The following is a 12,275-nucleotide window of genomic DNA, read 5'->3' as shown; positions in this document are numbered from 1 at the left end:
AGCTCCAATCGATGTCCTCATGGAGGAGTGGAAGAGGACTCCAGTGGCAACCTGTGGCAACCTGTGAAGCTCTGGTGAACTCCATGCCCAAGAGGGTTAAGGCAGTGCTGGAAAATAATGGTGGCCACACAAAATATTGACACTTTGGGCCCAATTTGGACATTTTGACTTAGGGGTGTACTCACTTTTGTTGCCAGCGGCTTAGACATTAATGGCTGTGTTTTGAGTTATTTTGAGGGGACAGCAAATTTACACTTGTACAAGCTGTACACTCACTACTTTACATTGTAGCAAAGTGTCATTTCTTCAGTGTTGTCACATGAAAAGATAGAATAAAATATTTACAAAAATGTGAGGGGTGTACTCACTTTTGTGAGATACAGTGTGTGTGTGTGTGTATATAATATATACACACACTGCTCAAAATATTAAAGGAACACTTTGAAAACAGATCAGCTCTCAATGTGGAAAAGTTTCATGCTGAATATCTATACTGGTATGGACTGGGTAATGTGTTAGGATCTATACTGGTATGGACTGGGTAATGTGTTAGGAACTATACTGGTATGGACTGGGTAATGTGTTAGGATCTATACTGGTATGGACTGGGTAATGTGTTAGGGTCTATACTGGTATGGACTGGGTAATGTGTTAGGAACTATACTGGTATGGACTGGGTAATGTGTTAGGATCTATACTGGTAATGTGTTAGGAAGGATGCCACATCATTTGATGGAAATGAAAATGATCACCCTACAGAGGGCTGAATTCAAAGACAGCCCGAAAATCAAAGTGAAAAATGATGCAGCAGGTTAGTCCATTTTGCCGAAATTTCATTGCAGCGCCAAACTGGTCATGCTGAACGATGTTACAGGCAGCATAATGTTCTCCACGGCTTCTACAGACCGTTTCACCTCTGTCACATGTGCTCAGGATGAACCTGCTCTCATCTGTGAAAAGCACAGGGCACCAGTAGTGGACCTGCCAATTCTGCTGTTCAATGGCAAATGCCAATCGAGCTTCTCGAGCTTCTCGGTGCTGGGCAATGAGCACAGGGACCACTAGAGAATATTGAGCCCTCAGGCCATCCTGATGAGACATTCACACCAGTGGCCTGCTGGAGATCATTTTGTAGGGCTCTGGCAGTGCTCATCCTGTTCCTCCTCGCACAAAGGAGCAGAAACCGGTCCTGCTGATGGGTTAAGGACCTTCTACGTCCTTGTCCAGCTCTCCTAGAGTAACTGCCTGTCTCCTGGAATCTCCTCCATGCTCTTGAGACTGTGGTGGGAGACGAAGCAAACCTTCTGGCAATGGCACGTATTGATGTGCCATCCTGGAGGAGTCAGATTGCCTGTGCAACCTCTATAGGGTCCAGGTATCGCCTCATGCTACCAGTAGTGACACTGACCCTAGCCAAATGCAAAACTAGAGAAAAACACTCAGATTAGATGAGTAGGAAAACAAAATGTCAGTGATCTCCACCTGTAAAACCATTCCTGTTTTGGAGGTCCTCTCATTGTTGCCCATCTAGTGCACCTGTTAATGTTTTAACTCCAAAGCAGCTGAAACTCTACTTAACTGACCAGATAAATATCCAGGGAGTTTAATTGACTTGATGCTATACTCCGATTAAAAAGCGTGCCTTTAATTTTTTTGAGGTGTGTGTGTAAAATATATATTTTTTTTTATGCACAGGCCCTAGAAAATTAGTGGATGCTGCAATTTTTTATGTCCTGTTATTTGCACAGAAATGTTTTAAAAAAACCCATCCTTTTTTAATGTAAAAAAACCCAATATATTAGCCAGCCACAAAGCCACAGCATTTCATTGTGCAAGGACCAATGGCTTCATCAATTGATAAGGAGGATGTCAGTTGCCTGCATTGCATCCTTGCCTGTCCCTCCCCTGCCCCTCTCACTCAGCATAGGGGTCAAAATAGCTGAGTGATGAAGAAAAACTGAGGGAGAAGAGAAACATCAGAACACTAGTCTGTACCAGTTTGCAAAAGTGTATTTGCTTTGGGAGAATAAATCACCTCTAACATTGGGTGTCCTACGTGCGGATTTTGCTGCATTATTTAAAACTGTTAGCATAGTTTTTGCATTTTAGAATGGGGTGCCTTGAGACCGTCCATATTAACCAGCCATAATAAAGGGTGCCTCAACTGAAAAAAGGCTGAGAAAAACTGCACCAGAACATTCACGGCGATGCCTCACGTGTGGTGCGAACATATTCGGGTGCAACCTACGTATGCCTTTGCTTCTTGCATGGCAGTGTTTACATCTGCCAGAGCTGAAAGTGACGACATGATGTTGCTTTTGGCCTCCCAGGATCATAGAGATGACCAGGGACCATGCAGTCCACGGCAAACTCTATGGTACCCTGGCTGCTCTGCTGGTCTGGATCCCAGGCTCCCCAATTGCACTGGAGATCCTGGAGAGGCGCCGGTGGGTGGTGGGAGGGGGGACGCCCTCTTCTGCTGCCTGTAAAGGCTATCCAGCGGCTAATCAGCCGCTAGGATGGCTTTTACATTGTAAGAAATGGCTGGCTAAAAAAAAAAAAAGATACCAGAGCGATACCTGTAGCGGCATCGTCACCCTGATATCTCCACTTCAAGTCCAGGACGTCATATGACATCCATACGGGTGAGACGTGGTTAGCTGGTTGCAACTGAAGATTGTTTTTATTTTTTCCTTAACAATAATCTTGTGTTTTTTCATCCCTTCCTAAAAAGCAAATGGCTTGGTCATCTACCTGCCGTTACCCTGCTGAAATTTTTAAAGTCTAATTTTTTTTTTATAATCAGTACGAGGGACAGTATTCACATTCGGTGAGAAGTGTCCCTTGGGCTGATGTCTGCTTTCTTGATTGGAATTTTCTGCCCTTTGCCTATGACCATTCCATCAGCTTGTCGGAGACTGAAGAAATCTCTGTAAATATAAATGAACACTAGCGGGCGCTAATCTGAGTGTAATAATACACAAAAACTAGAATTATAAAAGTAAAGTGACAACTCGCAAGAAGTAGTAAAAATGTCTTGGAAACACTTCACACAACAGCTATGGTAGATATGGTCCTAGAGATGGGAGGGGAACCACTATCGGCCAGATTGGATTAAAAACATCAGTGACTAGGCTGTGTAACGCAGAGCCTACCCGAAGCTTCGTCAGCGCCTGGGCCCTGAAGGGCATGTGCCTACGCGTTTCAGAACCGCCCAGCTTCTTTTTCAAGCCTTCGCTCTGACGTCCCTCTGGTCTGCTCTGCTCTCCTGGACCATCTTTACCATACCTGTGTGCAGAGTTTCCAACCGCTGACAACACAATTTGTGATATGCATTCATTTTTACTGCTTTATGTAAGTTGCCGCTTTTATTCAATAAAGTTTTTGTGCATTACTGCTCTCAGATTAGCACCCTCTGGTGTTCCGTTATATTTACAAAAACTCGTCAAAAGTGCCTACTATGCCTGCCTTTTTCTTCTTCCTCCTCCTCTGTTCATTGGAAATCTACTATAGTTTCCATCTGTAGCACTGCCCCCTTGAGGACTACTGGATAATACACTCTCGGGTCCCCCTGGGTTACTGCTAGCAACATTGGCATTCGCAGATTAACACTTCTTGGCTCAAGCCTATGATCAATCCAGGGGTATGTAGTTTGTTTTTGATGTTTTATTTTAAATAGGGATGGGAGAAGGGAAGAGTGGGATACTCCCAATTAAACTATTCGCAGTAGTTGAGGACTCCTGTCTGAAGATGCAGCCCGACTGCAGATTCACCTTGCCACTTAGATGAATTTAGGTTAAGTCTCTGTACAGACGACTTAATTGGGCTAGATTATCTTCAGGATACTTGCCTAGTATCCCCTTTCACTCCACAGACTGACACCCATTCTCTGACTATCCTACACCGGGATGGCCCCCCTCAGGTCAGGCCCCTAGACACGATCCCCTGTACTCACGATACTGTTTTCTGAGGGTCTCCAGTGTCTCTGCCCCTCTAGTCAGTTCTCCTGGATCTCTGGGTTCAGTTCCTTTCCTCCTGGTCCTTAGGCCGACTGCCTGTGACCATGTGCCACTGCTACAGAGGAGGAAGCAGCCGCCACCCTCCCTCCAGGACTCTGCTCACCAGCCAAAGACCCCCCAGCACATGTGCTCCTGGCTTTTATACAGTATCCCATAATGCACTGAGACAGCCAGTCTCTGCCAATCACCGTGACTGTATCAAGGCCTGTGTACTCGTTGGTCAGGTTTCCTCCCACTGTCCTTTATGCCTCCCTATTGGACCAGTGTGAAACACTATCTAGACCCAATGAATCACACACTGAGCAGACCTAACTCGCAGATCCTGCTCTCTGGTAGGCAGAAAGCAATATAGATTTGCCTGCAGCCCCTCTGATAGGCAGAGCATTCTCTATATCTGGTCTCCCCAGGAGCCTGCATTCACTATATTTGGTCTCCCCAGGAGCCTGCATTCACTATATTTGGTCTCCCCAGGAGCCTGCATTCACTATATCTGGTCTCCCCAGGAGCCTGCATTCACTATATCTGGTCTCCCCAGGAGCCTGCATTCACTATATCTGGTCTCCCCAGGAGCCTGCATTCACTATATCTGGTCTCCCCAGGAGCCTGCATTCACTATATCTGGTCTCCCCAGGAACCTGCATTCACTATATCTGGTCTCCCCAGGAGCCTGCAGTCACTATATCTGGTCTCCCCAGGAGCCTGCAGTCACTATATCTGGTCTCCCCAGGAGCCTGCAGTCCCTATATCTGGTCTCCCCCAGGAGCCTGCAGTCCCTATATCTGGTCTCCCCCAGGAGCCTGCAGTCCCTATATCTGGTCTCCCCAGGAGCCTGCAGTCCCTATATCTGGTCTCCCCAGGAGCCTGCAGTCCCTATATCTGGTCTCCCACAGTACACAGAACATAGAAATGCAATTATTTTAGTAAATATAAACTGCTAAATCCCTTTTCCCATCAGCAGTATATAGCAGTCTTGCAACTTCTATCTGTGCCTAGTAAAGCTTGTAGGATGAGTTTTTTTTAATTATCCCCTGACCCTCTGGTCAGTGCTGATTGGCCCTGTGCTGATCACATGCACCCTCCCAAGAAAAAAAAAAAAAAAACGTTCTAGTAATACACACCAAACTGAGCATGTGCAGCCTGTCCCCTGGCTCTGTTACTATCAGGATATTTTTTGGAGAGAACGAAAGAAGACCGGATCAAAGTCTTTTTACACAATGCAGAAGATTAACCCATTAGGTTCCACAGTGACAAGCATGCTTCCCTGCATATACAGATTGATTTTACTGTTGTGGTGGGTTTAGTAACACTTTAAGTGCATCACCACTCTGGTCAGTACTCTGCCCTCCTGTCGTTAAGCTCCCAGTGTTAAACTGACTTCATTGTAAAGTACAGTAACAGGCTCAAAGTGCTGCCTGCCCAAGTTCTCCTGTGCACGTGGTTACAGAAAGCTAATTTACAGACTTATGTACTCGTATTGGCAGTATTGGGACATATACATAATAAAGTCACCCAACAGGAATATTTTTTTTTAACAACTTCGAATTGTTTTCACCACTCAGCCACACAATCCAGACATTTTTTATGAAAACAATTGTGCTGACAATCTCGGAATATAGGATTCTGTTTAATTTCAGTGCGCACAAAGTAATGTTGTTTGTTCTAGTTGAATACCAATGTCTTCAGTCACCATGGAGATCCATGATCCTTGTGTTCATTGCAGATACTTGTATTTAACTTTAGGTCTGTACTTAGCCAAAGGATGCTTTTAAAATTTTTTTACCTTTACACATGAATTTTCTTTGCATATTATAATGAAGTCTCGATTTATTGTAGACAGAGAGCAATTATTCAGCTGCAGGCACTGAATTCTCAGGCAACCACTGATAACCAGAGACGGTTCCTATAGTCTAGGGGTGTCAAACTCCATTTCATTGCTGGCCACCTCAGCATTATAAAGAATCGGTTGTATCTGTAAGACTAGATGTTTAGAGCAACCCCCTCTACCATCAGACATTAGGAGTCACCCTCCCTTACATCACAGTGCACCCCCCTTACCTTGTGCTGTGCCAGAAAAAAGCTGGGGGCGGAGCTGGGAAACAGTGCAGGGTCTGGAGGAGGGCTGGAATCTGCTGCCGCAGCTGCAGGAGTGGTGGGTGGGCCACATTAAATGGGATTGGGGACAGAGGCAAGCCTCTCTGCAGCTGAACAGAGAGGCACAGAAACTGTAGAAATAGTTTTGTCGTCGGCCCTGCTACCGACTGCTAAGACAAGGTAGGCGCGGAGACGCAGGGGGGGGGGGGGTGCAGCTGCAAGAGAGTTGTGATGGCTGCATAAAATGGGGATGGGGAGAGAGACAAGCCTGTCTGCAGCTGCACAGAGAGTTGCAGAATCCATAGGAGGAGTTCTGTCATCCTCCCTGCTGCTGACTGCTGAGACAAGGTGGGAATGGAGAGGTGGGGGGGGGGGGGGGACACATGAAATGGCCTGGCGGGCCAGATTCAGTTCACGGGCCTTTTGTTTGGCTCAAAAAAAGGAAGAAAGAGGAACCGCTCATCATAGTAAAAACTTTGGAACAATTTATTGAATCATGCATCAGACTACTCCATCGAATGTACAAACCATGCTAACACGTTTCACTTTATCATAGGGTAGTACTCATAGGGTGCCCGATTAGTAAGCTCCTGACTGGCACTGGTAGTAGTTTGCACGTCAGATTGAGTAGAGTAGTCTGTTGGATGATTCAATAAATTTTTACGAGACTTTAAAATATGGCCAGCGGTTCCTCTTCCTTCTTTTTTTGGAGCCACTGTAGAGATCAATTTATTGTATTGAATTTGTTTACTTATTTTGTTTTTCTTAATCTTTTGTTTATTCCTATTTTTGCTTTTTCTTGCAGAAAATTCAGAGGGAGCATCGTTACCTTTGGGTAATACCAGAGACTTCATTCTGTCCCTTGACTTGAAGTTCTTGACTAATGGCAGCATTTCTGTGGTGCTGGAGACCACTGAGAAGAACCAACTGTTCACCATACACTACGTGACCAATACACAGCTCATTGCTTTCCATAACCATGATGTTTATTATGGGGTGGGACCACGGACAGCCTGGAGCACGCTGACTCGTGATTTGCTGACAGACTTGAAGAAGGGAGTAGGACTGTCCAACACCAAGGCCGTACGTCAAACGAAGATCATGCCGAAGAAGGTTGTCCGCCTCGTGGTGAAGGGCAGCGGTTTCCTGGATAACGTCACCATCTCCACCACTGCCCACACAGCTGCTTTCTTTGCTGCCAGTGATTGGTTGGTGAGGAATCAGGACGCCAAAGGTGGCTGGCCAATTATGGTGACTAGAAAGCTGGGAGAGGGCTTTAAGGCTCTGGAACCAGGATGGTACTCTGCCATGGCACAGGGGCAGGCCATATCGACGTTGGTCCGTGCGTACCTGCTGACTAAGGAGCAGGCGTATCTAGACTCAGCTCTCAGAGCAACTGCTCCATTCAAATTGCCTTCAGAGAAGCATGGGGTAAAAGCTGTATTTATGAACAAATATGACTGGTATGAGGAATACCCTACGACGCCTAGCTCTTTTGTGCTGAACGGCTTCATTTATGCTCTGCTTGGTCTCTATGATCTTAAAGAAACCGCCGGTGAAAAGCAGGGGAAAGAGGCGCAGCTGCTATACGAGCGGGGGTTGGAGTCACTCCGCGCCATGTTGCCTCTTTACGACACAGGTTCAGGAAGTATCTACGACTTGAGGCACTTCATGCTAGGCACTGCCCCTAACCTTGCACGTTGGGACTATCACACTACCCATATCAATCAGCTGCAGCTCATCGCCAGTATGGATGGCTCGCCAATATTTAGGGACTTCATTCGTCGTTGGAAGTCCTATTTGAAGGGGGGCAGGGCCAAACATAACTAAGAGGGCCGATAGGGAAACCAGCCAGAAACCAAAAGCTGTCCAGAGTATGGCAGATGTCCAAGTTCAGCTCCCTTTACTTGCATTTTCTTCCTGCTTAGGGGGAAGGTAGCTTGTTAGTCCCCCCCGGCTGCTGTTGAACTCCAGCTCCCAGCATGCTCTTCTGCAAAGGGATGTTGAGAGCTGTGGTTCTACAATGCGTTTTAAAAATTCTAGTGTTTAATTGGATCTTCCCAAAGACAAATATTAAATAAGAGTTCATATACATAAGGATAGATTTTCAGCCAGAATTTTTTTTGTTTTGTTCTGTGCCTTCTGTCCTTATGTCATAGAAGAAGAGGGAACAACGTTCATTGTAAACTTCAAGCTATAACCCCTAGGGGGAAATCCTTTAATATGATCAGTTGGTAGGACTGACCTATTTGGTTGGTGAAAAAAATTCCCAGTGTACATATATTGTGTTGACAATCATACGGGGTAACTAGTTCTCTTTTATTGACATTGTAGGCAGAAGCGTGCAGTGCTCCTATACCCTCTGTTTGAACCATCTTTCCACAAGCCAATTAATATGATTAGCAAGACGCTAGGTATCCTGTCTAATGCACTTTAATACCTCTCATGTTGCTACAATGGTGTCCTGGTGTAAGATTTCAAGACCTTTCCACTATACCCCTCTCGGGGTTCCAAAGATTCCACCCAATGGAGCCAACTCTCCTCTAACTTTGTGCTGGATGCATCTCTGTTGAAGATGATTACCAGGTATGGTTTCTTTTTTTGCTTGAGGACCTGGGGGAGCTTAGGGTCTCCCCTCAGGCTCTCTGTGAGTCCTGCTGGGTGCAGGTTAGAAGGGAGTCCGACCTAACGTCGTGCATATACCGTGAGAGTATAAGAAAGGTTACACCATGCAAAGCCGTTTGATATGGGAGTGAAAGCAGCCTCAACAACTCCGACCAAGCTACATAATCCGACATGTTTCGCTCTGCCCCTGGGGCTTCAAGTATAACTTAAGAGAAAACTTTTTTTAAGTTTTGGACAGAGTAAAGAGGAATTAGAACCCCTGTCAGGTTTTTTTTGCTGTCTGTGCCCCTGTTAGGGAGATTCATCCTCTCGATTTGTCCTGCTTACTTTTTTTTTTTTGTTAAAGTAACCGAAAATCCTAAATTTTAGGTTGCCCCAGAAAAGTAATGGAGGGGAAAGTCTTTCATTGGGGACAGTAGCTATGGTGACCTGGGGTCCCCAAGGATTTACCCTAATTTGCAGGGATTTCCTCTCACTTCTGTTTGGCTATGGGACAGGATGTTAAGGGAAATCTCCCCAATGGGACACAGATGGCGGAAAAAAAAAAAAAAACTGACGGCGGGTTACTTATAACCCTTCTTTTCTCTATCAAAAAAAAAAAAAATGTGCCTATAGTTCTACTTTAATAATTTTTTTTTTTTTTGCTTGGCTACATTGATCCAGCTTGGACTAATATAAGCATGTATGTGCCATACTTGTGGATGTGGATAGTCACTGTAGTAGTCTCCACCATCTTCCACATCCTGTGCCAAGCAGCTGCCCGTTCATTATTGGCACCATTGACTAAATGCCCTGCAAAGTGTTCTCTGACTGAACAAGGTGAAGAATTTTGACGTCGGCACACCTCGCAACGTCGCCACGCCACCTTGTGACGTCCCAAAGCCGTATTGCATTCATTGAGAAAAATGCAAGGCAGTGATTTCCAGTTTCCACAGGGATCCCATGGATATAGCATGTGCATACTTGCATTGATCAAAGCTGGACCAATTTAAGGCCTTGTTCACACGGGCCTACACCATTGCAAGGGCCGTGTTTGCCCACATGGAAAGGCACAGTTGTTCCGTGCATCCCCATGCAGGCAGTCCAATTCATGTCATATCAGTTGGGAATATGGAGGAATTGGCCGCACACCACCCAAAAACTTAATTGAAAACAGGATCTTTTACTCGTGCATATACAGGCACAAGGTACTGCAGGATGGAAATGGGAGACGCGTTTCATATGAACTCAACGTGCTTGTTCACTACAAAGGTAATGAATAAGCACGTTGGGCTTGTGTGAAACGCGTCTACCATTTCTATCCTGCTGTACCTTTTATCTGTATATGCATGAGTAAAAGATCCTGTTTTCTATCCAGTCTTCTGGTGGTGTGCAGCCAATTTCTCCATATTACTTTGTCTGCAGTGGTGAGCCGAGGTTCAGCACCCACTATGGACTGTGGATACAGACCCACCTGAGCGGGGTACACTCTTCTTGGGGTTATCAGTTGGGAAGCTGCGGCTGCATGGACACAGCTGCTGCTCCCACTTTGACAGTGGTGTGGGTGCTCACACCCAAATGTAGACTATCTGCGTTCAGGGCATCGCACCCGCACTGCTGTCAAATTGGGAGCAGTAGCCTTGTCTGTGCAGCTGCATTGTCCCAATTGAGCTAAATAGGACTGCTTGCACGTTGATGCATGGAACACCTGTGCATTCCCACGTGGGCAAACCTGGCCCTCACACAGGTCTACGCTGTAGTACGCCAATGTGAATAAGGCCTAACTATGCAAAAAAAAACATACCTGGAATCCAGCCTTAAAGAGGGTAGACAACTGTGGATCCACTTTTACAAGTACATAGAGTTTTATTTAATAACTTGGTGCAGGGGGCAGAGAGGTGCAGCATCCTATAGCAATTCACCACAGGTCAGCTTTTAGTTGTTGGTATAGCACATGCTTTTGGGAGCTGATGGTGATTGGCTGCTGTGAGGTGCTGCACCAGCTCACCATAGGCACCGTTTTATTAAATAAGTCGTATAGTTTTTATACATTTATATATCAAATCATCTTTTATTTATTGCAGATGTATTTCTGCTAGAGAGATTTATGGGAATAAAACTTTTACAATCACTGCTTCCAACCCAAAAGTCCACTGATGAACACTGTGACACTGATCCTCTACTACAGGTAATGAGAAAACTGTGCCGCTCTCCTCGCTCGCCTGACATTCGTATGCCTTCTTGGAGAGCGATGTTTGTTCGCCCCGTGTGGACTACTACCCCCCATAAGAAAGGGATTATATTGATCAACTTTTTCTTTTAGCACCTGTAGTTGCCGGTAAAGCGTCAGTTTGTTGTCCAACCTGAAATTATTTTTAAAAAAAAAAACACTTCCAAGGGATATTTTTAAATGTGTAGACCCTCCTTGGGATTTGGAAGTGTTCTTTATGTGAAAGCTAGGACAAAGAAAATTGTGCTGTCCCAACAGGATAAGAAAGCAAACATCTGGTTGCTAGAGGCAACACCAAGACTTGTGTAAGACGTCTCCTTAAAGGGTTAGTTTACCTTTTACTAAAAACTTACTATGCAGGTAAGGGGCGCCTGTAGATAAAAATACACTGCGCAGCTCTGACTAAAGTTGGATAATGCCCTGACAGACAACCCTTTACCTGCCTAGGTAGTTTTATGGTAAAGGTGAACTAACATTTTAAGACTCGAGCCTGCACTGTCAGTATGCATGGTCCTATGTAATCTTGCAGGTATGACCGTTTTCCCCCCATTGAATTTATTGAACTTCTGTGGGCCTATTTTTAGTGTAAAGTACAAAAAAGCTGCTCAGATTTTAGTTTTCTGTGGTCATATCCTATTCATGGCAGTGCTAGTGTTTGGACAAAATGTCGAACCTAGCAGAAAGTCAAGCCCACGTCACTACCTGTGATGTGGCATCAGCTGTTCTGCAAATCTGCGCACACTGCGCATAGGCAACGCGTCATTGATTACTTCAGCACTGACGTCCGTGCACTAAAGAATTTGCATGTCAAATTCCTGGACCGACGATAAAGCTCTTACGCACGTAAATATACTCGCTACTGCAAACATTAAGGTTGTTTAACAGCTATCTGCCAAAGTTACCCGGGCTGGGTGGCACCATTTTTCATACAACTCAATGAGAGTTGCCGTTCTGAGCCATTTAACTTTGACGTCTATGGGAATTCTTGGTCAGCTTGACGTGGCACTGCTTCCGAACCATAAGTGACCGAGACACCAAACTTGGGGAGCAGGTTAAGGGGGCCCAGGACTACGACATAGTAGATTACCTAAGCAAACCGGCTTGACCCCAAAATCAAATACAGTATGTTGTAATCCTGGGTCCTATTAACGTGCTCCCTAAGATTGGTGTCCCTGTCACTTATGGTTCATGAGCAGTGCCATGTCAAGCTGACCATGATTTCCCATAGATGCCAATGGCTCTGAGCAGGAGCTCCTATTGACTTATTATTATACAGGATTTATATAGCGCCGACAGTTTGTGCAGCGCTTTACAATATGGGGGAAGACAAT

The 12,275-nt window shown here is 45.3% G+C and overlaps 1 protein-coding gene across 3 annotated transcripts in view; it reads left to right on the top strand.

Annotated features, from left to right (window-relative positions):
* The window catches only part of GLCE (glucuronic acid epimerase), a 176,671-nt gene extending 168,507 nt beyond the window's left edge, over positions 1-8,164 (top strand). For all 3 annotated transcript variants that reach the window (XM_082253009.1, XM_082253011.1, XM_082253010.1), the window contains exon 4: positions 6,916-8,164. In XM_082253009.1, the coding sequence (XP_082109135.1) occupies positions 6,916-7,940 (1,025 nt within the window). In that variant the 3' untranslated portion in view covers positions 7,941-8,164. The remainder of the gene's footprint in view (positions 1-6,915) is intronic.
* Positions 8,165-12,275: the final 4,111 nt, after the last annotated feature.

Source organism: Pelophylax lessonae (genome assembly GCF_965119305.1).
Source record: "Pelophylax lessonae genome assembly, chromosome: 4".
Classification (NCBI taxonomy): Eukaryota; Metazoa; Chordata; class Amphibia; order Anura; family Ranidae; genus Pelophylax; species Pelophylax lessonae.
The sequence above is the reverse complement of the archived record's forward strand: the minus strand, read 5'-3'. Positions and strand labels throughout refer to the sequence as shown.